General features: G+C 42.0%; 1 protein-coding gene across 3 annotated transcripts in view; it reads right to left on the bottom strand.

Annotated features, from left to right (window-relative positions):
* LOC122548516 (mechanosensitive cation channel TMEM63B-like) overlaps positions 1-25429 on the bottom strand; it is a 223309-nt gene that overhangs the window by 19148 nt on the left and 178732 nt on the right. For all 3 annotated transcript variants that reach the window (XM_087984150.1, XM_087984143.1, XM_043687273.2), the window contains 4 exons: positions 21836-21989; positions 14967-15073; positions 11636-11722; positions 1830-1895 (listed from right to left, as the gene is read on the bottom strand). In XM_087984150.1, the coding sequence (XP_087840276.1) occupies positions 1830-1895; positions 11636-11722; positions 14967-15073; positions 21836-21989 (414 nt within the window). The remainder of the gene's footprint in view (positions 1-1829; positions 1896-11635; positions 11723-14966; positions 15074-21835; positions 21990-25429) is intronic.

The raw sequence follows: 25429 nt of genomic DNA, 5'->3' as shown, positions 1-25429 counted from the left end.
CTGAACTAGGACTCCCAAGTCTCTTTGTGGTTCAAATTTCCAAATTCTTTCCCTGTTTAGAAAATAATCTATGCCTCTTCCTGTAACCAAACACTTGCCCACATTGTATTCCATCTGCCAGGTCTTTGCGCACTCTCCTAGCCTGTTCAAGTACTTCTGTAGCTTCCCCATTTCCTCAACACTACCTGTCCCTGTACTACCTGTAAAACAGGCATCTTACTACTTGCAAAACACAGCTAAGGCCATAAATCCAAGAGAAGCCATAGCATTTTGATCAGCTTTATTAAAGAAATGCAATTACTTTACTAAGTAAATTATTTAATAATCGAAATGGAGAAGAGTATGAATTTTTGACACTTCAAGCTCATTGGAACATGCAACATGTGCAAACATATCCATCTCTTCAGGGAAGGGTTTGCAGTTCTATGCTTTATAACTGCTGCACCTAGAATTTCACAAGACCCCTTTGAACATATTCTTATTCTGGAATCTGCAAGCACTGTTCCATCAAATGGGCAGCTGAGCAGGTGATCAGTGCCACTGGACTGTGGGCGAGGGGTGGAGATTAGGCTTTAGGCAACATGCCACACCTCCTTCTCAAAACATTGGGAGAGCTGCAAGACTTGGCAGAGAAACACAAAATGCATTAAAAATTAAAAGAGGAGGAAGGGAGAAAGGGCCAATGATGCACCTTCTAGCAACATCTTCAATGGCCTGAAATAGAGAGATTTGGAAACATTAAAGTTGCAAGGTGCCAAAGAAATACAAATTATTTCAATTGCACTGGCACAGACAGCCTACTCAAAACACCTTTGGAAAACAGTTAATAGAACGGTGACTCGGTGGTTAGCATGGCTGCCTCACAGCACCAGGGTCCCAGGTTCAATTCCAGCCTGTGTGTGGAATTTGCACATTCTCCCCGCGTCTGCGTGGGTTTCCTCTGGGTGCTCCGGTTTCCTCCCACATCATCAAAGATGTGCAGATCAGGTGAATTGGCCATGTTAAATTGCCCATAGTGTTAGGTACATTAGTCAGAGGAGGGTGGGTTGCTCTTTGGAGGGTAGGTGTGGACATGTTGGGCCGAAGGGCCTGTTTCCACACTGTAGGGAATCTAATCTAATCTAATTTCAGGAATAAATCTAAGAAAAGGCTAGAAATAGATGCAACAAAGATCTGTGGAAACAGGAAGAGGATCAACCTTCTTAAATAAAGAGCTATTGATCTGAAACATTAATTCAGTTTTGTTCTCAACAAATGCTGCCAGCCCTGTTCAGTGTTTCCAACATTGTTTTATTTCAGATTTCTCGCATCCACAGAACTTGGCTTTTGCCATATATCTATTTCAAAATGCACTTGGTCAATTGAAATACAGCTGTGAACTTGTTTTTTAAAAAAATTAACATTTATACTTCAGTTCACATTTTCGATAAAAGGTTCCCACTCTTAACATCTAGAGATGATGGCTCTTCAGATTTCCACCCACATGCTGACCAGCGTAGGTCATGAGAACCGGAAGAACCGCAGATGCTGTAAATCGAATGAAAACAAATTGCTGAAAAAGCTCAGCAGGTCAGGCAGCATCTGTGAACAGAAATCACAGTTAGCGTTTCGGGTCAGGAGATCCTTCCTCAGTTCCAAGGAAGGGTCATTGACCCTGAAACATTAATTCTGATTTGTCTCCATCATAGATGAGTCCCCTGATTCTGCAGTCACTTATCTCTCAAATTCTCCAAGAGCATCTGTGCATGCAACACTGAACACTTTAATAGATAGGGTGAAGGAGTGAATCAACTTGTTAATATTGGAAGGCTCTCTCATTAGGTACTCACTCAAATCGAACTTTAGCTTCTTCCAGAAATTTCTTGTCAAATAGCCAACGGAAAAACAGGTCCAGACTGGAATAGAAATAAGCCCCATTGAGTGATACAGCTTTCAATATAGAATCATAGAATGGTTACAGCATAGAATGCGACCATTCGATCTGTCATGTCTGTGCTGGCTCTCAAGTTCACTTTTAAAATTCATTCATGGAATGTGCCTTTACCTAGTTGTCCGAGAAGACAGTGGTGAGCTGCCTTCTTGAACTACAGCAGTCCATTTGTGTTAGGGAGACCAAAATGCTATCGAGGGGGGAGTTCCAGGATTTTAACCTCACAACATGGAATTTGTCTACAACCACTCAACACTTTTGCCCAATAGCTCTGTACATTCTTCCCTTTCAGAGAGTATGATAATAATCCATTCACTCCTTGAATACCTCATTTGAAACATCATTTTCTAAGCACTGAATTTCAGATTCTAATCGCTGCATGAAAGACTATGTTGCCATTGCTTTTGTGAATTACTTTAAAATCAGTGCCTTCTAGATCTTAACCCTTCTACCAATGGAAAAAGTATCACCATATCTACCCTGTGCAGACCTCGTAATTTTGAGTGCCTCATTCAAATCTCCTCTTCAAGAAAAGAAAGTCCAAATTTCTCCAATTTATCTTTGTAACTGAAGTTCTTTATTCCCGAGAACATCATGAACCTCATCTGCATCCACTTTAACACCATAACAACCTTCAGGTGGTGAGGTGACCAGAACTGAACGTGATACTCCAATTAGTATTTTACGCATTGTTTTCGTACTCTAGACTTATCCAGGATACTCTATGCTTTTTTTTTTAAAAACAGCTGCTCTCAACTTGCTCTGCCACCTTCAATAACTTATGCACCCACAGACCTTGGTTCTTCTGTCCTTTAGATTTTAACCTTCTATTTCATATTGCTTCTCTGCACCCTTTCTGCCAAAATGAATAATTTCACCTGCTACCTACCCAACCATTCCATCAACTTGTGCCCTTTTAAAGCAAGATGTCAGGATGGTAGCTGGTGACTAACAGAGTTCCATAGGGGTCAGTGCTGGGACTACAATTATTCACTTTATACATTAATCAACTGGACAAAGGACTGTTGCTAAGCTTGCAGATAAAACAAGGACAGGAGGGGTGATGGGTAGTGTTGAGGCAGCAGGAAGTTGCAGAAGGGATTGGACACTTTGGAAGAGTGGGCAAAGAACTGGCAGATGGAATACAACGTGGGAAAGTGAGATGTTATGCACTTTTGTGGGAAGAACAGGTGTAAATTATTTTCTAAAATGGGAAAGGCTACAGAAATCTGAAGTAAAAAAGGGACTTGGGGGTTCAAGGTTAACGTGAAAGTTCAGTTGTCAGTTAGGGAGGCAAACACAATGTTAGCATTCATTTAGAGAGAGTGAGAACACAAGAGCAGAACGTACTGTTGAGGCTGTAATAGGCTCTGGTCAGACAGCATTTGAAATATTGAGAATAGTTTTGGGCCCTGTATCTAAGGCAGAATGTGCTGGTGTTGGATGCGGTCCATAGGAGATTTATAAGAACGATTCTGGAAATGAACGGCTTGTCATATAAGGAGTGGTTGAAGACTCTGGGTCTGTACTTGGAGTTTAGAAAGGTGATGGGAGAATCAGACTGAAACTTACAGAATACAGAGATTATGCTTCCACTAGTAGGAGACACTAATGCCCAAGGACAAATTCTCCGAGTGAAGCAATGATCCTTTAGAACTGAGCTGAGGAGGAATTTCTTCAGCCAAAGAGTGATGAATCTGTGGAACTCATTGCCATAGAAGGCTATGGAAGCAAAGTTAGAGTGTAATTAAGACAGAAATAGATAGGTTCCTGTTTAGAGAGAGGATCAAGACTTAACAGGAGAAGGCAGAAGAATGGGGTTGAGAAATGTTAAATCAAATGACAGTAGACTCAAATGGCCCAATTCTGTCCTTATATATTATGGCCTTATGAGAAATAGCCTCCTCACAGTGCAAAACTTGGAAGTATTGTTAACTATCTATAAATTTTGAAATTGCATCCTGCATAGCAAAATATAGGTCATTAATTGAAAATCAGGAGGGTAAGAAAGCTAGCATAAAGGCACTTTAACTGAATGTTCGCAGGATTCGTAACAAGGTTGATGACTTAACGGCACAAATCATCGTGAATGAATATGACTTGGTAACTATTACGGACACAGTTACAGGACAGTCATGACTGGGAGGTAAACATCCAGGGGTATCAGACTATTCAGAAGGACAGGCAGGAAGGTAAAGGATGTGATGCAGTTCTGATATTCAAGGATGACATCAGGGTGTTGTTGAGAGATGGTATAGGTTCGATGGAGAATGAGGTTGAATCCATTTGGGTGGAAAGTAGAAATCCTAAGAGGAAAAAGTCACTGATAGGCATAGTCAATAGGCCACCAAATAATATCACATTGGGGCGGGCAATAAACAAAAAACTAACTAATGCCTATAAAAGTGGCATGGCAATTATCATGGGGATTTTAACCTACATGTCAATTGGTCGAACCGGCTTGGTCAAGGTAACCTTGAGGGGTTGTTCGCTGAAAGTATCTGTGATTGTTTTCTTGAACAGTATGTAATGGAGCAAGCTATCCTAAAACTCGTCCTGTGTAATGAGACAGGAATTAATTAATTACCTCATAGTTAGGGATCCTCTTGGAAGGAGTAATCACAGTTTGGTTGCATTTAGAATACAGATGGAGAGTGTGAAGATAAAATCCAATACTCAGGTCCTATGCTTGAACAAGGGGGACTACAATAGAATGAGGGAGGACTTGGCTGAAGTAGACTGGAAACAAAGATTTTATGGTGGGGCAGTTGATGAGCAGTGGAGGATTTTCAAAGTAATTTTTCAAAAAGTGCTAAGCAAAATAATATTCTAGTGAAAAGGAAGGACTATAAGAAAAGGGGTAACCTGCCATGGGTGTCTAAGGAAATAAGGGAGGCTATCAAATTGAAAGACAAGGCATACAAAGCGGCCAAAAAAAAAACACGAAACTAGAAGACTGGGAAAACTTTAAAGATCAAGAGAAAGCCACAAAAAGAGCCATAAAGACAAGATAGAACATGAGAAAAAACCAGCACAGAACATAAAGACAGATAGCAAAAGTTCCTATAAATATATAAAATGAAAAAAAGAGTGGCTAAAGTAAACATTGGTCCTTTAGAGGATGAGGAGGGGAGTTTAGTTATGGGATATGATGAAATCGCCGAGGCACTGAACAGGTACTTTGTATTGGTCTTCACAGTGGAGGACACTGCTGATATGTCAGTAATTGACAAAGAAACCTGGGTGAGCACCTGGGAATAATCATTATTATGGAACGAGCTAGTGTTGGGCAAGGTAATGGAGCTAAGGATTGATAAGTTTCCTGGGCTGATGGAATGTGTCCCAGGGTACAAAAAGAGTTGGCGGGAGAAATAGCAGGTGCACTGACAGTAATTTTCCAAATTTTGCTGGACTCTGGGGCAGTCCCAGCAGACTGGAAAACAGCAAGTGTGACAATACCATTTAAAAAAAGGGAGGTAGACAAAAGATGGGGAATTTATAGACCGGTTAGCTTAACCTCTGTACTGGGGAAGATGCTGGAGTCTAGTACCAAGGAAGAACTTACAAGGCACCTCAATAGAAATGGTCCCGTTGGGCAGACGAAGCATGGTTTCATGAAGGGCAGGTCAGGCTTAACAAATCTTTTGGAATTCTATGAAGACATTACAAGCAAAGTGGACAATGGGGACTCAGTGGATGTGGTACATCTAGATTTACAAAAGGCCTTCGACAAGGTGCCACATAAGGTAAGGATGCATGGCATTAGGGATAAAGCATTAGCAGAGAGAAGATCGGCTGACCAACAGGAAGCAAAGAGTGAGGATTGAGTGCTATTCTGGCTGGCAAACAGTGATTAGTGGTGTGCCTCAGGGATCTGTGTTGGGACTGCAATTATTTACAATTTACATAGATGATTTGGAGTTGGAATCATATGTAGGAGTCAAAGTTTGAAGATGATACTAAGATGAGTGGCAGAGCAAAGTGTGCAGAGAACTGTAAAACTTTGCAGAGGGAAAAGGGAAATATTGAGTGAGTGAGCAAAGGTCTGGCAGATGGAACACAATGTAAATAAATGTGAAGTTATACATTTTGGTTGAAATAGTAGTAAAAAGGATTATTACTTGAATGGTAAAAAGTTGCAGTATGCTGCTATGTGGAGGGACTTGGGTGTCCTCCTGCGTGAATCACAGAAGGTTGGTCTGCAGGTACAACAAGTAATTAGGAAGATAAATGGAATTTTGTCCTTCATTGTTAAAGGGATTGAATTTAAAAGCCAAGAGGTTATATTGCAACCTGACAAGGTGCTGGTGAGGCCACACTAGGATTGCTGTGTGCCATTTGGTCTCTTTACTTGAGAAAGGGTGTACTGGCACTCGAGGGGGTGCAAGGGAGGTTGACTAGGTTGATTCCAGAGTTCAGGGGGTTGGTTTATCAGGAAAGACTGAGTAGATTGGGATTATATTCATTGGAATTCAGAAGATTGAGAGGGGTCCTTACAGAAACATAAAATTATGAACAGAATAGATAAGATAAGGATGTTCCCATTGGCAGGTGAAGCTAGGACAAGAGGACATAGCCTCAAGATTAGAGGAAGCAGACTTAGGACTGAATTGAGAAGGAACTTAATCATCCACAGGGCTGTTAATCTGTGGAATTCCTTGCCCAGTGAAGTAGTTGACACAAATTCAGTTAACATTTTTATAGCTAAGGTAGATTTTTTTGAACAATAAAGGAATCAAAGGATATGGTGAGAGTGCAAGTGGATCTGAATCCACGAAAAGATCATGAGTGATCTTATTGAATGGCAGAGCAAGCTCAAAGGTTCGGGCAGCCTACTCCTGCTCCTAGTTCTTCTGTTCATACTTCAGGAACAGCTGCATTCCTAATACTGACACCACTGGAACACCACAACAAATATCAGTGGCTACAAGCAAAGTATCCCTGCCTCTGGTACTGAAGGCCCATAATTACGCCCCAACCAGCTCCAGAAGTGTGTTGTAAGATATCTGAATAAGTTGAATCAAAATACTTAGACTTCTTATTGTAGGCTGTTGTGGTGCAGTGCTAATATCCCTACCTCTTAGCCAGGAGGCCTAGGCTGAAGTCCCATCTGCTTTTTATTGCCTGACCCTAGCTGCTCTTGAGAAGGTGATGTCGAGCTGCCTTCTTGAACTGTTGCAGTCCATGTACCAGGATTTTGACCCAATGATACTGAGGAATGGCATTAAATTTCCAATTCAGGATGATGAGTGGCTTTATGGGAACTTGTAGCTGACTGTCTTATTTAGAGTCCTAGAAATATACAGTACGGAAACAGACCCTTTGGTCCAACTCATCCATGCCGACCAGATAGCCTAACCTAATCTAACCCCATTTGCCAGCACTTGGCCCATATCCCTCTAAACCCTTCCTTATTCAAATACCTATCCAGGTGCCTTTTAAATGTTGTAATCGTACCAGCCTCCACCACTTCCTCTGGCAGCTCACTCCATACATTCACCACTATCAGTGAAAAAGTTGCCGCTTACGTCCCTTTTAAATATTTCCCCACCTGATTCTAAACTGACACCATCTAGGTTCTGCTACCCCCCCCCACCCCCAAGGAAAGGGGCTTGTCTATTGACCCTATCCATGCCCCTCATGATTTTATAAACCGCTAAGGTCACCTCTCAGCCTCCCCCATAGCTCAAATCTAAAGAAACATCATAAAGCAGAATCTATTATTTTATACTTTTGTCCTGATGATCAGGATGCACAGATTGATTAGAAACCTCTCTAAGAAAACTGACAGAAGCCTTAAAACGTATCCTAAACTCTACTGTAACATAAATACCTATTTTTATATACAAGTGTCCAAATTATGAGTTTCTAATCCCAGTTAAGGTGTGGCCAAATGGATATATAAGTTTTAGCCAAAAATGACTTTTCGCAAGGCAGAGGCAAACAACAAACATTGAGGCTTTCTCATGGATCGCCGTAAAGAATGAGCTCTCAAAATGGATTATTGCACGGGTCTGAGAGAACCTTGAGGGGACAAGAAGCATAACATGTAAATCAGGCCTGGTAGAAGGGTTTGAGCTCATGTTTTATCATTTAGAGAATGATTTCTAAAATTCTCCCAACACTTAGAAGACACTGTTTGCAAGCCTAAGCCAAAACCTTATTGTTTCAAGTTCCACATTTTATCTTATTCAGTGTGTTGTCTAATTATAAAACTTGAGTATCTTAATGCTGATGGCAATGACCTTTCCATTCACCCTCATTTACTATCACTCAAGTGCCCCTGTGGACACAATGAACTCTTATTTTTAAAACCATGTTAGGCCAGGCATTCAATAAACACTGTATGAAACTGTCTGACTTGTGGAAATGGAAGATGCTGTCTAAACAGCTTTGATGAATTCCTGCAGTGTAAGTGGGATACAGGGCCAAGGTGGAGGAGGGAGTGGATATTTGTGGACATGGTGCTAATCAAGCAGGCTACTTTGACCTGAAGAGTGTCAGGCTTATGTATTTTTGCTGCTGCACTCATTCAGAAAGTGGGGAATATTCCATCACACTCTGATCTTGTGCATTGCAGATGGTGGACAGGCTTTGGGGAGTCAGGTGGTGAGTTACCTACTGCAGGATTCCGAGACTCTGACCTGCTCTGCTCTGGTTGCCATTGTACTTAATATAGCTACTTCAATTCAGTTTCTAGTCAATGGCAACCTTACAATAGTGGAGGGCTGGGGGCAGGGTTCAAGATTCAATGATTGCGATGCCATTGAGTGTCAAGGGACAATTATTAGATCATCTCTTGTTGGAGATGGCTATTGCCTAGCATTTATGTGGTGAGTGTGAGACTCGCTACCTTTAAGCTTAAGCCTGGATACTGTGCAGGGTCTTGTTGCATTTGGACATTGCTTCGGTATCTGAGGAGTTGCAAATAATACTGAACCTTGTGCAATCATCAGCAAAAGTCTACACTTTTGACCTAACGATGGATGGATGGAAGATCTTTGTTGAAGCAGCTATGGGTGATTAGCACTAGAATAATTTAATAAGCTTTTTCTGAATTTGAAGAATTCCTTAAATAAGGAGATCATCAGTGTGTACAGTGTACAGATACAGTCTCACCAATGCTTTGTACAACCAAGGGATAGATCCCTAATTTTGTGTTCATTGTTCTTCATTATAAAACGATAATATTAGCTTTCCTAATTACTTGTACCTGCGTACTGATCTTTAGAAACCCATGCACCCAGGTCACTTGGATCCCTCTGCTAATCAGAGCTTAGCTATCTTAGCATTTAAATTTTACCTGTTTTATTCTTCCTGACGAATTAGACTATTTCCTATTTTCTCTCATTATACTTCATTAGGCTTATCTTTGCTCACAGTCACAACCTATCTATATCCTTCAAACTTCCTGTCCTCTTCACAACTTACTTTTCTACCTTGTGTGCGCTTAAATTTAAGAACTACCTGTATAGCTTTATATTAACCCAAATCACTGATTTTTTTTTTAAAAAATGGAGGTCCCACCATGGAACCACTTGTTACCTTTTGTCAAGCAGAATGTGACCCATTACAGTCTATTCTCCGCTTTGTTAGATAGCCAAACATCTATCCCTGCCAATGTTTCTCCTTGCATCATGATTTTTTAAAATTTTCTTAAATAACCCTCTATTTGACACTTTGTTAATTGTCTTCTGCAAATTCAAAGTACAGTACATCTTTCAGTTCCCCTTAGAGGAAGTAATGCGCTGTGAACAAAGAACTAAAGTAAACTGGTTAAACATTATGTCCCTTTCCCAAAACCATGATCACAGAGATTACCTAGAATTTCTTACAAGCTCCCTGCTATAACATATTTAACATAAGCTAGTTGGCCAGCAATTTCTAGTCTTCTGTCTCCCTTTTTAAATAAGTGTGTTACACTTGCTATTTTCCAATCTGTGACTTTTCCAACTCTGGGGAATTTGGAAAATTAAAAGCGAAGTATGAACAATCTCACTAGCCATTTCTTTTAAGACACAAGGAGATACTGCAGGACCTAGGGGCTTATCAACCCACAGCTCCTTAATTTTCTCAGGTGATTGCAGTTTTCCTCAGTTCCACCTTCCCTTTCACTGCATGATATATAGCTATTTATATTACTTGTCACCATTATCGCGAAGATTAATGCAAAATACCATTCAATGCATCTGTCATAAATTCCATTCTTAAATTTCCCCGACTCAGTTTCTGTCAGATTAATGCTGACATTGTGCAAATCTAAAATGGCGTTGACAAACAGTACATTTTCTTAATGCGTTAGTTTTGTGTTTTTTTTAAAATTTTTTCCTCCTTATTGATCTTGTCATTCTTTGCTTTTCTCCAATATTCTGACCCATCGTCTGACCCGCCACTCACCTTTGTGCAATATGCTTTTTGATTTAATTCTGACATTTAAAAAAAAACGTGTTACCCATGGTCCTTCCATTGATATTTTTGGTTCTTACTGCATCTATTGTGCATTCTGAAATGTGCTCCTAAATGCCTGCCACTGCATCTCTATTAACCGATCCTCAAACCTAATTTTCCTGTGCACTTTAGACAGCTCTCCTTTCATGATCTAATTTATTTAAAGTTTAAAATACTAGAGTTGGATCCACTCTTCTTTCACTCAAATAAATTGAAGAATAATGATTTAATTGCTAGTTAATGGCACCTTCATTGAGAGATCATTAATAATCCCATCTCATCTCACAGGTGTAATACCGCCTTCTCTTTGACTGGCTGATCAAAGAACTATCCAGAAAACATTCTGCAAACTCATCCAGGCCATTAAGTTTCCCAGTTATATAGCTTGCTATAACATTAGCAGCACAGTCTAGGTGTCAACTGTGCCAGCCGCTACTTTCCCAGCACTGGCGCTGGTGTTTCAGCAATCAGAACCCTCTTATCCTACACCACTCAAACACATTCACTTCTCTAATCTTTTAGTTTTATACCAAATTGCATGTAGCTCAGATAATTAAGATACACCTTTGGGCGTTTTGCTTAATTTGGTTTTTAGCTGTCATGTAGAAGAGCAAGAAGCAATTCTGACAGAATGCAAAAGTCAGAGAAACAAAGGGGCACTTCTTTCCCTTATTTTCCCAACTCCGTTCTGATCGGATTTCAAGTTTAAAATAGGAGGTTTCAGTTCAGTGTTGAGATTAAATTAAGATTTTCACTACTTGCCCAACTTCCAGAATGCTATTCAAAATCACAAAAGGGAGGAATTGGTCTAGTGGTATTATTGTTAGACTATTACTCTCGAGGCCCAGGTAAATGTTCCCGGGTTCAAATGTGGTCAGAGCAGATGATGGAATTTCAAATCAATAAAAATCTAGAATTAAGAGTCTAATGATGACATGAAACCATTGTCAGAAATAACCCACCTGGGTTCATTAACATTCTTTAGAGAAGGAAGCAGTGATCATAACCTGGTCTGGCCTACACGCAACTCCACACCCAAAGCAGTGTGGTTGATTCTCAACTGCCTTGAACTGGGCAATAAATGCTGGTCTCACCAGTGAACCCACATCAGTTGAATTAAAAAAAACTATCACCCCTTCCCATTCTAAGACTAACGAACCAGCACTGTTCCCACACGTCTACATTCTGTCAGTATGTGGAGAATTGCTGTAATCTCCTGAATGTGAGATTGTCTTTTTCACAGAAGAACCAACTCACCTGCTTAGACCCAGAGATGGTAGAATCAAGACCATGAAGATAAGGAAGGTGTAGCATTTGTGCATGGTGGTTCGATTTTCCCCTGATCTGAAAGAGATACAGCTGCAATTAAAACCTGCACAGAAATTTGTAAGCCTCTGTCATAGTATATTAGCCTCTACAGACATGAGCACTACTGTACAGCGGGGACTCTATATTATTGGAGATAGCCATCTTTTAGACAAGGCATCCCCAGAACCAATGAATGTCACCATTTGGTGATTGATAGAATTTCAAAAAATAAAAAGGAGTGCTTTCCTGGTGACTTGGTTTACCTTGGAACAGCACCAAGATAGATCATTTTCCAAAATAAAAAGGTATGGTAATTGTGGGAACTTGTTATGTACAATTTGTCTGCATTTTTGGTATAGTTCAACAGTGAAGGTATTTGAAAAGCACTCAGCACCTTTTTAAGTGCAAATGCATTTTAGTTTTACTTCCCTATGAGGAAAAGCAAACATTTCAGTTCTCCCCTCTGACTAATTTACGAACATCTATACTTTCCTATTATTGTCCTCATTCTAGCAAGTGAGCATAAGCCCACTCTACACGTCTGTATTCAGCGCAAAAATGCTCTTTGCTAGATGCTGTAATAGGAAGCCAGGTTGAAGGGTAATAGTAAGATGGATTACAAAAAGCCTAGTGGGTATTAAGGACAGCCTGAAATGAAGACAGATGGAGTATTTCCAGAAGGCAATTCCAGAAGGTGGAGGGTATGACACAGTAACAGAGAACCACACAACAGCACCAGAGGAACTCGGTCATCAGGGTGGCGGAAAGCAGACATGGAGTAGAACAAAGCAAGAATGGAATGTGAAGGTGGGGCAGGGGAAGGGTGAAGAGTGGGATAAAATGTAGGATAAAATACTGAATTTTTAGAGGAGTGAAAGATTCCAGAAAATGGTGATCATGGGCCAACCAGAACAGCAATGGAATGAACAACATGCATAGGCTGAAATAAGAGCAGAGAAAGACAATATTAGAGGTGGAGGATTAGCACTGTGGAAAAAATAGAATTTGGAGTTGGTTCAAGGTCAAACGTTGAGGAAAATCTAGATCAACCAGAGATGATGGCTGGACAAGTGCAATGGGATTACAGCAAGTGCATGTAACTTGTTACAAGGGCTGAAAATGATTTTACTCATTGGGCACCTAATCTTAGATAAGTCAATCCACCAAGACAGCAGTATAGAAAGATATAGGAAGTTAGAGCCAGGTGCTCTCTATGCAAATCAGAAGCTGTACACATCTTCAGTTGAAAGGCCAAGAATAGATGCCATAGGACTCCAAAGGCAATGCTGTAAGGGACATGGAGAAGCTTCTGCTGAAAATTCTCAGGCTACAATCTGATAGGCAGGACTAAAAAAGTATTGCTGGAGGATTGTGGTTGTATCTCTCGAAGGCCTTAGGGCTCAATAAAGAATAACAGCCAAACAGGGGTCTTTTGTGACTCTGACAGAGATAAGAGGAGATCATCTCACACACCCCAACCACCAATCACATTACCGATGAAAATATCATGAAGCTAGTGGACCTGTGCCTCACCACCCACTTCACCTTCAACAACATAATCTACAAACAAACCAACGGCACATCCATGGGATCTCCACTATCAGGATTCATAGCAGAAGCGGTAATGCAAAGACTAGAACAAACAGCTCTACCAAACATCAAACCAAAAATCTTGGTCTGCTATGTAGCTGACACCTTTGTCATCACAAACGAAACAAGGTACAAGAGACATTTAACATCATCAACAACACCCTCTCAGGCATAAAGTTCTCCAAGGAGGAAGAAACTGACAACAAACTCTCATTCCTGGACGTCACAGTCAAAAGAAAGGACAATGGAGAACTACAAACCTGCGTATACAGAAAACCGACAAACACTGACCAAATACTTAACTACACCAGCAACCACCCCAACACACACAAATGAAGCTGTATCAGAACACTATTCCAACGAGCCACCACACACTGCAGCACAGACGAACTTCGGAAAACAGAGGAGAACCACCTACACAATGTATTCAAGAAGAACTGATACTCAAAAAAAGATACACAGTCTACAGATCCCTCAAGAACAAACCACAGCAAGCAGACCAAACACAGCCAGAAACCCTATCCACTTTACCATACATCAAAGTAGTTTCAGAAATGACAGCCAGACTACTAAGACCCCTCGGAAGCCTAGTAGCACACAAACCCACCAATACACAAACAAAAACTAACAAACTTAAAAGACCCAGTACAACCCATGGACAAAACCAACGTAGTCTACAAAATTCCATGCAAGGACTGCCACAAACACTATAAAGGATAAAACAGGAAGAAAGTTAGCCACCAGGATACACAAACACCAGCTAGCCACAAAAAGACACTATCCTCTCTCCCTTGTAGCCCTACACACGGATGAAAAAACCCACCATTTCGATTAGGACAACACATCTATCCTGGGACAGGCTAGGCAACGACATGCCAGAGAATTCCTAGAGGCCTGGCACTCCAACCACAACGCCATAATAAAAACACATAGATCTAGATACCATCTATCAACCCCTCAGAAAACTTACAGGAAATGACATCACCACAAACCCCAGGAACCCCATTCAGGACAAACATAAATAGAAAGCAGGAGACGACAGCTTCGCCTCACTTGGAGATCGCCACTGATGATGTTACCTAGCCAGGTAATGAAATGTCTGGATATCAAACCTACACCCTAAATCTCAACCTGAGCTACAAACTTTCTCAAACCTTGCATAAGATTGTTTGTTTGCTGTTGCTAATGGTTGAAATTTGATTCATACAATTACGGGAAAATGAACATAGATTCATTTTTAAGGACTGGAAAAACAAAGTTGACATGGATTGGTAGCTTGCAGGCAGAGAAAGTAATACAAAATGTTTTTGAAAAGGCAAGGGACATTACCATAAGATAGGAAACCACTGTAACATGATTTTGCCAGAGGAAGGAAAATTGAATGAGATAGATGAGGAACATGGAAATTCTTGGATTGTGGGTTCAGACAGAGGTTTTACTTGTGTAGAGCAGAACTGAATGCCCCACCTGACAATTCTTGACACTATCTGCTCCAAAAATGTTATCACAGATTGCTGGCTTACTCAGAGCAAAAAAGATACAAACAGAGGATTTCATCGCAGATTCCAAACACTGAACAAACAACGGACTCTGACTCAGCAGGTTTCTGCCATTTTCATGTATCTAGAACAGAAAACTTTGTTTAAAAAATAGAAACACTCAGTGAAAACACAGAATTCAATGAAAATACCTTGTCCAATGTGCTTCAAAAAATCCTGAGTAGTAAACAATGGTTGGGAGAAGTGCAGAGAAACACCATAGTAGGACTGTTGGAAAAAACTGCGTAATGATGGGATTCTGCGAGAAAGAAATAGAGAAGAAAATCAGTTTAAATGTTTTTGATGCATGGAGTCAAGTGGTTGAAAATCAGGATCTACAACGGTCATTTGACAATTATCCTGAACAAGTTACAAGCTTTGCTGGTAACCTCCACCTACCAACCTGTTTGTAAGCAACGAAACCATAACAGACATGTACTACAACCATCACTGACTTCATTTGTTAACCCATGTCATTTCTAAATTGAAAAAAAAGACGACTTTAGATTAGATTCCCTACAGTGTGGAAACAGGCCCTTCGGCCCAACAAGTCCACACAGACCCTCCAAAGAGCAACACATTCCCCTACATTTACCCCCTGACTAATGTACCTAACACTACGGGCAATTTAGCATGGCCAATTCACCTAACCTGCACATCTTTGGACTGTAGGAAGAAACCGGAGCACCCGGAGGAAACCCACGCAGATACGGGGAGAATGTGCTAACTCCACACAGACAGTCCCCCGAGGCTGGAATTGAACCTGGGACCCTGGTGCTGTGAGGCAGTGCTAACCACTGAGCCACCAGCGAGGGCGAAAGAGGGGGCAGCGATGGAGAGGGTGAGGGGGGTGGGTGAGGGCGAGAACGAGAGAGAGACGGGGGGGGGGGGGGGGGGGGCGAGGGCGAGAGTGAGAGAGGACCTGCACAGTTACTGCCTTTGCTGCTTGAATTCGTGTATCGCTGACATCGGAGTGCATCTGGGAAAACTAACAAACAGTGAAATTCATGCAGAAGGTGGTACGTGTATGGAACGAGCTGCCAGAGGAAGTGGTGGAGGCTGGTACAATTACAACATTTAAGAGACATTTGGATGGATATATGAATAGGAAGGGTTTGGAGGGATAGGGGCTGGGTGCTGGCAGGTGGGATGAGATTGGGTTGGGATATCTGGTCGGCATGGACAGGTTGGACCGAAGGGTCTGTTTCCATTTTGTACATCTCTATGACTCTATAACTAGGCAGAGAGAAATCTCAAACTAGACATTGGTACTCATGACAAAGGGACCGGAATAGTCATTCTTAACAAGCATGATTATCGGAACAAAATTCACACCATTCTTAAGCATTGTTCCAAATTTGTAGTTAATTGGCCTGCTATATCGCCAGACACTCTTCTGCAAGCAAGGGCTCCTTAAAAAGCATGTTAATAAAAGTGTTGCTGGACTTGTGCGAGAGCAATGAGCTGCGCTGAGTAAAATACATAATAGGTTTTAATCTCTCAGTTCACTGTGTCCACATATGCAAAGGCTGCCCAAGACACACAAAGATGATGTGTCTCATTACACTGCATCTTATATGACAGGTTAGGTGAATTACTCCAACCAGTTTTGAGCAAGATTTCCATCTCCACTTGCCCATGAGAAGGTAGTGGTGAATTGCCTTCTTCTGGCTGTTGCACAGGTTAACCTGCCATTTGGGAGCAAGTTCCAGGAGTCTGACCCAGTGACAAGTCAGGATGAGGAGTGGCTTCTAACTGCATTTGCAGCTCATGATGTTTCCATGTATCGACTGCCCTGGTCCTTCGAATTGGAAGTTGCCGTGGGTTTGGAAGGTGCTGTCGAAGATGCCTTGCTGAATTTTTTGCCATGCATCTTGCAGATGGTACACATTGCTGCTACCAAACGTGGTGGTTGAGGGAATAGATGTTTGTGCAAGTGGTGCCAATCAAAAGGGCTGCTGTGTCTTGGATGGTGTCAAGCGCGAGCATTGTTGAAGCTGCACTCATTCAAACAAGTGTGGAGGAATGCATCACCTCCTGACTTATGCCTTCTAGATGGTGGGCAGGCTTCAGGGAGTCAGGAGGCTCACCGAAGAATCTCTAGCCTCTGACCTGCTTCTGTAGCAACAGTATTTACATGGCTATATAGTTGAGTTTCTGATCAATGGTAATCCCAGGATGACAATGGTTGGGGAATCAGTGATCGCAACATCATTTACCAATGAACCACTTAAGGAAGCCATTGACATGTACATTGCAACACCAAATCATGGCAATCCAGACCTGTCACCATGGTAACTTGTGCAGTTGAGCTCAGTTTCAATGACACTATGCATGCCCATTTTGATGTTGTTGTGTGGGATCTCTGCTAGCTCTCAAAACGTTTTGTTGGATAACACGAGAAACCGGTGGTTGACAGCACGACACCTAACCACCAACAGCTTACATACTACTAACATATTGATAAATCTGCTCTCTGAATTTTCGGCTGCATGCAAAATTTTTTTTAACTTGTTTTAATGGGCTCCATTCTGTAATCAACCTCACATTTGAAATGGAACAGTTCTATTGGAAAACCTACGTTCACTGGTCAATATACATATTGGGGTTCCTACTGTTGCATGCACTACACAATTGGCCTCATTTGCAATGTCATCAAGATGACCAGAGCCATTTGGTCACCATACAAACTTGATGCTGAAATAGAGCACATAGGAGAAAGTGAGGACTGCAGATGCTGGAGACCAGAGGTGAAAAGTGTGGTGCTGGAAACGCGCAGCAGGCCAGGCAGCATCTGAGGAGCAGGAGAATCGATGTTTCGGCATAAGTTTCCAGCACCACACTTTTCAACGCTGAAATAGAGCACAACAAGGCTATCCTACACTATAATGGCTAACCAGATTAGATCATCTTTTGCTGCAAAATGCACACACAAGCCTGTCACCCTCGGTCTTAAAAGTGCCCAGTTTTAAGGGAAAGCGCGTCAAAACATTGGGCAACACGTGAAGTTAGCAGTTTCACACTGACACTGTATGGTAGTGGTGTTCACCATTAACAGGATACTGCCTTCAGGCTGAAAAAAAACAAACATTCTGCCCATCACAAATGAGGAGTGTGGGATGTCAATTTCAGTGCTAGTGAAAGACCAGTTTTGACGCCGAACATCCCAAAGACTGTCATGATCATATTTAACAGTCACCATCTTGGCTGTTCAACAGGCAAAGTACTGACAGTGCCCAACCAGCCCACACTTGCAAATACTCAGCTTCCATTAAAACGTGTCAAGAATTGGACATTTGCTGGATAATTCTGAATATGCAAAAAGTTACAGTGACAATCAATTTAGGATAAGGTTAAAAATCACAATGGGTCAGGCAGCATCTAGGGAACAGGAGAATCGACGTTTCGGGCATTAGCCCTTCTTCAGGAAGCCTCATTCCTGAAGAAGGGCTAATGCCCGAAACGTCGATTTTCCTGTTCCCTAGATGCTGCCTGACCTGCTGCGCTTTTCCAGCAACACATTTCCATCTCTGATCTCCAGCATCTGCAGACCTCACTTTCTCCTTAAAAATCACAACACCAGGTTATAGTCTAACAAGTTTATTTGGAAGTACTAGCTTTTGGGGCGATGCATCTTCCATCAGGTAGCTAGTGGGGCAGGATCATAAGACACAATCTATAGCACAAGACCATAGTGACATTCAACTGATATGATACATTGAATAATATAACCTGGTGTTGTGAATTTTAACTTTGTTCATCCCAGTCCAACACCTCATCAATTTAGGATAGTCAGTTGCGCTCAGTGTTTCGCACTTTTGTATTAGAAGCTACATATATTAATGACGTGGAGGTGCTGGTGTTGGACTGGAGTGGACCAAGTTAAAAATCACACAATGCCAGGTTAGACTTAACAGCAATCTAGATTTGTTCAATATATTGCTTTAATGCATGACACTATGATCTTTTGCTATAAATTCTGTGTCTTATGTTTCCGCCCAACTAGTTACCTGAAGGAGCACTACTTCCAAATAAACCTGTTGGACTATAACCTGGTATCGTGATATTTTTGGGAGAAAGTGAGCAATGCAGATGCTGGAGATCAGAGTCGAAGAGTGTGGTGCTGGAAAAGCACAGCCGGTCAGGCAGCATCTGAGGAGCAGGAGAATCGACATCGTATGAAAAGCTTATGCTGGAAACGTCTATTCTCCTGCTCCTTGGATGCTGCCAGAGCAGCTGTGCTTTTCCAGCACCACATTCTTCGACTTGAGATTTTTAACTACATATATTAATACTCAGACTTGATGTTTGCAAACAAAGATCATGTACATGCACTGCACTTGATTCAAATCAACAAAATGCGTGACAACTATTTGCCGAGTCATTTCTCTATATAATATTCTGACCAAGAAAAAGTGAGGACGGCAGATTCTGGAGATCAGAATCGAGTGAGAGATGCTGGAAAAGCAGCACATCAGGCAGCTTCTGAGGAGAAGAATGCCAGTCAACTTGCCTGGGTTAAGACCTTAACAAAGCTGAAAATGTGTTGCTGGAAAAGCGCAGCAGGTCAGGCAGCATCCAGGGAACAGGAGAATCGACGTTTCGGGCATCAGCCCTTCTTCAGGAATGAGGAAAGTTTGTCCAGCAGGCTAAGATAAAAGGTAGGGAGGAGGGACTTGGGGGAGGGGCGTTGGAAATGTGATAGGTGGAAAGAGGTCAAGGTGAGGGTGATAGGTCAGACTGGGGTGGGGGCGGAGAGGTCAGGAAGAAGATTGCAGGTTAGGAAGGCGGTGCTGAGTTCGAGGGATTTGACTGAGATAAGGTGGGGGGAGGGGAAATGAGGAAACTGGTGAAATCCGAGTTCATCCCTTGTGGTTGGAGGGTTCCTAGGCGGAAGATGAGGCGCTCTTCCTCCAACCACAACAAAACGACGGTTGGAGGAAGAGCGCCTCATCTTCTGCCTAGGAACCCTCCAACCACAAGGGATGAACTCGGATTTCACCAGTTTCCTCATTTCCCCTCCCCCCACCTTGTCTCAGTCAAATCCCTCGAATTCAGCACCGCCTTCCTAACCTGCAATCTTCTTCCCGACCTCTCCGCCCCCACCCCAGTCTGACCTATCACCCTCACCTTGACCTCTTTCCACCCATCACATTTCCGACGCCCCTCCCCCAAGTCCCTCCTCCCTACCTTTTATCTTAGCCTGCTGGACAAACTTTCCTCATTCCTGAAGAAGGGCTGATGCCCGAAACGTCGATTCTCCTGTTCCCTGGATGCTGCGCTTTTCCAGCAACACATTTTCAGCTCTGATCTCCAGCATCTGCAGACCTCACTTTCTCCTTTCTTTATTGGAAGTCTTGCAAATTACCCTGATGAGGCTAAGACAACAACCATTAAAGCAAGTCTTTTCTCCAGCAGTCAAGTATATTTTGCTTGATAGTACAGTCTCTTCATGTAGTTGAATATCAGTGCTGTGAAAAAGTTTCAGAGTGCCCCAATGGTTCTGTGTGGCCATTCAATTGAAGGATGGTGTAAAAGTGTGCTGAATTTTCATGACAGGCCTAGACAATTAGGGTCTTTTTTTTTGCTCGGAAAGTTCGGGGCTTTCAGGAGATAACTAAAGGATTTAAAATAGTGCCAGAGTTAAGTCCACTTTTGTCTGTCATTTATATTAACAATGAAAATTTAAGAGAAATGGTTCGTAAGTTTGTGAATGAGATCAAAATTGGTGGTATAGTCAAAGGCGAAGGAGGTCATCTTTAAGATTACAAAGAGCTCTTGATCCATTGGGCCAATGGGCTGAGGAGTGGCAGACGGAATTTGATTTGGATAAATGCAAGGTACTTTAGTTAAACAAACAGGACTTGTACAGTTAATGGTAGGGTCCTGGGTAGTATTGTTGAACAGAGTGTCTTAGGGGTTCAGGTACAGAGTTCTATGAAAGTTGCGTCACAGGTAGACAGGTTGGCTAGGGTAGCATTTGGCACACTTTCCTTCATTGCTCAGATTACTGAGTATAGGAGTTGACACATTATATTGATGTTGTGCAGGATGCTGGAGGGGCCACTTTTGGAGTAGAGGAGAATTCTGGTTGCCTTGCTGTAGGAAATTGGAGAGGGTTCAGAAAAGATTCACCAAGGTGTTAACAGAACCGGAAGGTTTTTGTTATAAGAGGAGGTTGGATACATAGGGACTTCTCACTGGCGCATAGGAGGTTGAGGGTGACCTTATAGAAGTTTATAAGGTCATGAGGGACATAAATAAGGTGAATGGCAAAGGTCATTGCTCTAAGATGGGGGAGATCAAAACTAGGGTTTTTTTTTGAGGTGATGGGGGACAGATTTAAAAAAGGAACCTGACAGAGGATGATTCATTTGTGGAATAAATAGCCAGAAGTGGTAAACACAGGTACAATACAACATTTAAAAGACATTTGGATATGAATAGGAAAGGTTTAGAGGGATATGGGCTATGCGTGGGCAACTGGCACTAGGTTAGCTTGGGGAACTCAGTCAGCATGGACAAGTTGGACCAAAGGGTTTGTTTCGGTGTTATATGACTCTATTAAGGCCCATCCATGTAAATAACCTTAGTTATAATTAGGTAAGAAGCCAAGAGGAGATTCATTTTGCAGAGACTGCTAAACTATGGAACATGTTGCCCCATGTAAAAGGAGTGTGGTTTCATGCAAGCATTCAAAAGGCAACTGAAAGAGTTCCTGCAAGTGACAAAGACAGATCACTGGAAGTGGGGACGGATTAATGGCATTGACCACTGTCTCTTTAAAACTAATTTGGGTAAATTCTTCCTAATCTTGAAGGCAGCCCTCTCCCTAAATTAGTATATGTCTTTCCCTCTAGTTTTTGTGATTTTTCCAAAAGATAGATAAATGAGTGTGTGCACACGCACGTGAGAGAGAGAGAATGAACATATACATTGTAATGCAGAGTTAGGGGTGGGGAATAGCAGAAACTAAGCAACACTTTTCATTAAAAAATTTGATGTATAAGAAATAACTTACATTTAAATATTCAACAGGCTTTGTAACATTGAACTTGTCCATTGTCGTAATGATGATAGCAGGAGTGGTCAAGAAGAAGAGTAGAATAAAAAGGACACAGTTGATGACAAAACAACGCAGCCACCATGAAATCCCCCTCAGTGACAAGTGCTCCCTGTGTAAATAAAATGATTCTATTTACTGTCATTGTACCTCAAGATTCTAGCTCTCAACAGATCTTCATACTGTGGAAGTAGGCCTTTCAGGTAGAGTCCACACTGATGCTCCAAAGAGCACCCTACCCAGGCCCACCTCTGTACCTATCCCTGCAATTCTGCATTTCCCATGGCTAATCCACCTGACCTGCACATCTTTAGACTTTGGGAGGAAACCCATGCAGACATAGGGGAGAATGCACAATTGCCTGATGGTGGAATCGAACCCGGATCCATGGCCATGTGAGGTAGCAGTGCTAACCAGTGACCCATGTGTCTTGCAGGACACATAGGCTTACCAAGTGAAATACTCAGGTGAAGCAAGCTGATGGACTTTATCTTTCCCCAGTTCAACCTCGCAAACTGAAGGAGCGAGCAGCAGAGATTTACCAACATTACTGAGACCTGGGTGGACTAGTTACCCTGCTGGGCCAACAACAGGAGTCACAAAATGAAATCCTACCAAAATAAACCATGAAAGTGAATCCAATAAATCTTGTGACAAAACACTACCTGCTTTACAACATGATCTCCTTACTTTTGGAAAGATGTAAATGCACTGGGGGACAGTTCGAAGATGATTTACTAGACCAATACCTGGATGTGGAAAGATGTTCTAGAACCTAGAATTAGGTACCACTGATTAAAAGGGATTACCCATTTGAGGAAGATGAGAAATTGTTTTCTTACAGCGCCACGAGTCTTTGGAACTCTTGCACAAAAGATAGTGGAAGCAGTGTCTGAATATTTGGATCAAGATAATATTTGGCAATCCCTGCTCAACTTACATTTCAAAACTAGACTGATCCCTGGGATGGCAAGACTGACAAAGACTGGATCAGTTAGGACCAGAATCACTGGAGTTTAGAAGATGAGGGGATCTCACAGAAACATAGAACTCTAACTGGATTAGACATGGTAAACACAAGGAGGATGTTTCCAATGAGTGGGGAGTCCAGAATCAGAGGTCACAGCTTAAGAATACAGGATAAGTAATTTAGGATTGAGAGGGGGAAAAATTTCTTCAGAGTTTGGTGAGCCTGTGCAATTCTCTGATACAAAATGTGGTTGAGACCAAAATATTGAATGTTTTCAAGTAGTTGTTGGATATTGTTCTTGGGGCTAAAGGGGTCAAAAAGGTCCAGGGAGAAAGCAGGAACAGGGTACTGAGTTGGATGATCAGTCATGATCACACTGAGTGGTGAAGTAGGCTCAAAAGACTACTCCTGGCTTACTCCTAACTTTTGGATTTCTAAATCACTCCAATGTTTGGAGATTACGCTAGGAAAGCAGTCCCAGTGGTTTCAACTTCCTTCAGCTTTTAAATCTGTATCATGGAGTGTGGAAATGTCATGGCTACATTATCAGCTCTAATGCTTTTTATTCTATTCTAGTCTCTCATGGGACATAGGTGTCACTGGCTGGATCAGCATTTATTGCCAGTCTCTTGAGAAAGTTGCGGTGTGTTGCCTTCTTGAACTGCTGCAGACCACATGCTGTAGGGTAGACTCCTTATGCCATTCAGGAGGGAATTCCAGAATTTGGAGGACACTGAAGGAATGGCAATATATTTCCGAGCCAGGACAGTGAATGGTTTGGAAGGAAACCTGCAGGGGGTGGTGTTCATAGATATTTGCTGCCCTTGTCCTGCTCAATGGAAATAGTCATGGGTTTGGATGGTGCTGTCCAAGGACCTTTGGCAGATGTTTGCAGTGTATCTTGGAGACCATACACACGGCTGTTACCAAGCTTTAGCAGTGGGGGAGTGGATGCTTGTGGATATGGTGTCAATCAAGTGGTTGTGTTGTCCTGGATGATTGTTGAGCTTATTGAATTTTGTTGGAGCTGCATTCACCCAGGCAAGTGGGGGGGGGGTATTCCACTACACTGCTGATTTATTTTGTAAATGGTGGACAGGCTTCAGGGTGTCAAGAACTGTCTTACTTGCTGCAGAATTCCTAGCCTCTAACCAGCTTGTGGTGCCACCGTATTCCTACAGAACAGAACACTATGGCACAGGAACTACCTCTGGTAGACCAAGCCTCTGCCGATACAAGCCTTTCTAATCTTTTTGACTCTATGCAGTCCAAATATGTCTATTCCCTGCCTATTTGTGCCTGTCAAGATACTATCTGCTTCTACCTCCTCCTCTGGCAGTACATCCCAGGCACTAACCACCATGTATTTAAAAAAAAAAGCCTCACATATCTCCCTTAAACTTTCCCCTTTTATCTTAAACCAACGCCCCTAAAAATTTACATTTCTATCCTGGGGAAAAAAAGACTCCAACTATCCATGCTTCTCAAATCTTCTAAACTTCTGTCAGGTTGCCCCTCAGCCTCTAGTGTTCAAGTGAAAACAAACTGAGTTTTTTCAATCATTCCTCATCATCAATACCCTCCGAACCAGGTAACATCCTGGTAAATCTTTTCTGCACCTTTTGGTGGTGTGGCAACCAGAACTATATGCAGTATCCCAAACGTGACCTTACTAAAGTTCACACAGTTGCAACATTACTTGCCTATTTTTATACTCTGTGCCTCAACTGATGAAGGCAAGCATGCCATATATGCCTCAACTGTGGACCTATACTTCAATGCTTTTAAGGGTTCTGTTATTTACTGTCTACTTCCCTCCTGCATTAGACCTTTCAAAATGCATCACCTCACATTTATCTGGATTCAATTCTATCTGCCATTTCTCTGACCAAGTCTCCAGCCTATCTCAATCCTGTTGTGCCCTGGCAAGATCAGTAGAGTTTCTGGTTGATTATAATACCCAGGATTTTGACAGTGGGGGATTTGTTGATGGAAATGCCACTGAATGTCAAGGGGAAGGGGTAAGATTGTCTTATTGAACGTGGTCATTTCCTGGCATTGTGTGGCATGTTATTTGCCACTAGTCAGCCCACAGCTGGAGATAGTCCAGATCTTGTTGCATTTGAACGTGGACTGTTCTGTTTCAAGGAGTTCTGAATGGTACTGAACATTGTGCAATTATTGCCAAACATCCCATTTCTGAAAACATTGAAGGTCATTGATGAAGCAGCTGAATATGGTTGGGCCCAGGACACCACCCTGAAGAGATGTTCTATAGCCAAGATGACCAATTTCACCTGTAAGTTGCACATGACTTCAATGTTGTTAGGTCAAAATTGAAATCCTCTGCCACATGCAACTGTCTCATGGGTCACAGCAGTTGACTGTGGCTCCATACAACCTTTTCAGTTCAAATTGTGGCTAAGAGATAATGTTTTACCAAATCTCTGAATGATAGACTACTTGGCGAATGTCATTTACAACTCTCAGTTGAACATAAGAATAAAAGAAATAGGAGCAAGAATAGGATATTGGGTCCCTCAAGCCTTCCCCCACAATTCAATGATATCATGGCTGATCTG

This window comes from Chiloscyllium plagiosum, unplaced genomic scaffold, assembly GCF_037043375.1.
Source record: "Chiloscyllium plagiosum isolate Xiang-an unplaced genomic scaffold, Cpla_swu_hap1 HiC_scaffold_3, whole genome shotgun sequence".
Taxonomy (NCBI): domain Eukaryota; kingdom Metazoa; phylum Chordata; class Chondrichthyes; order Orectolobiformes; family Hemiscylliidae; genus Chiloscyllium; species Chiloscyllium plagiosum.
This window is presented reverse-complemented; position numbering and strand designations above follow the sequence as displayed.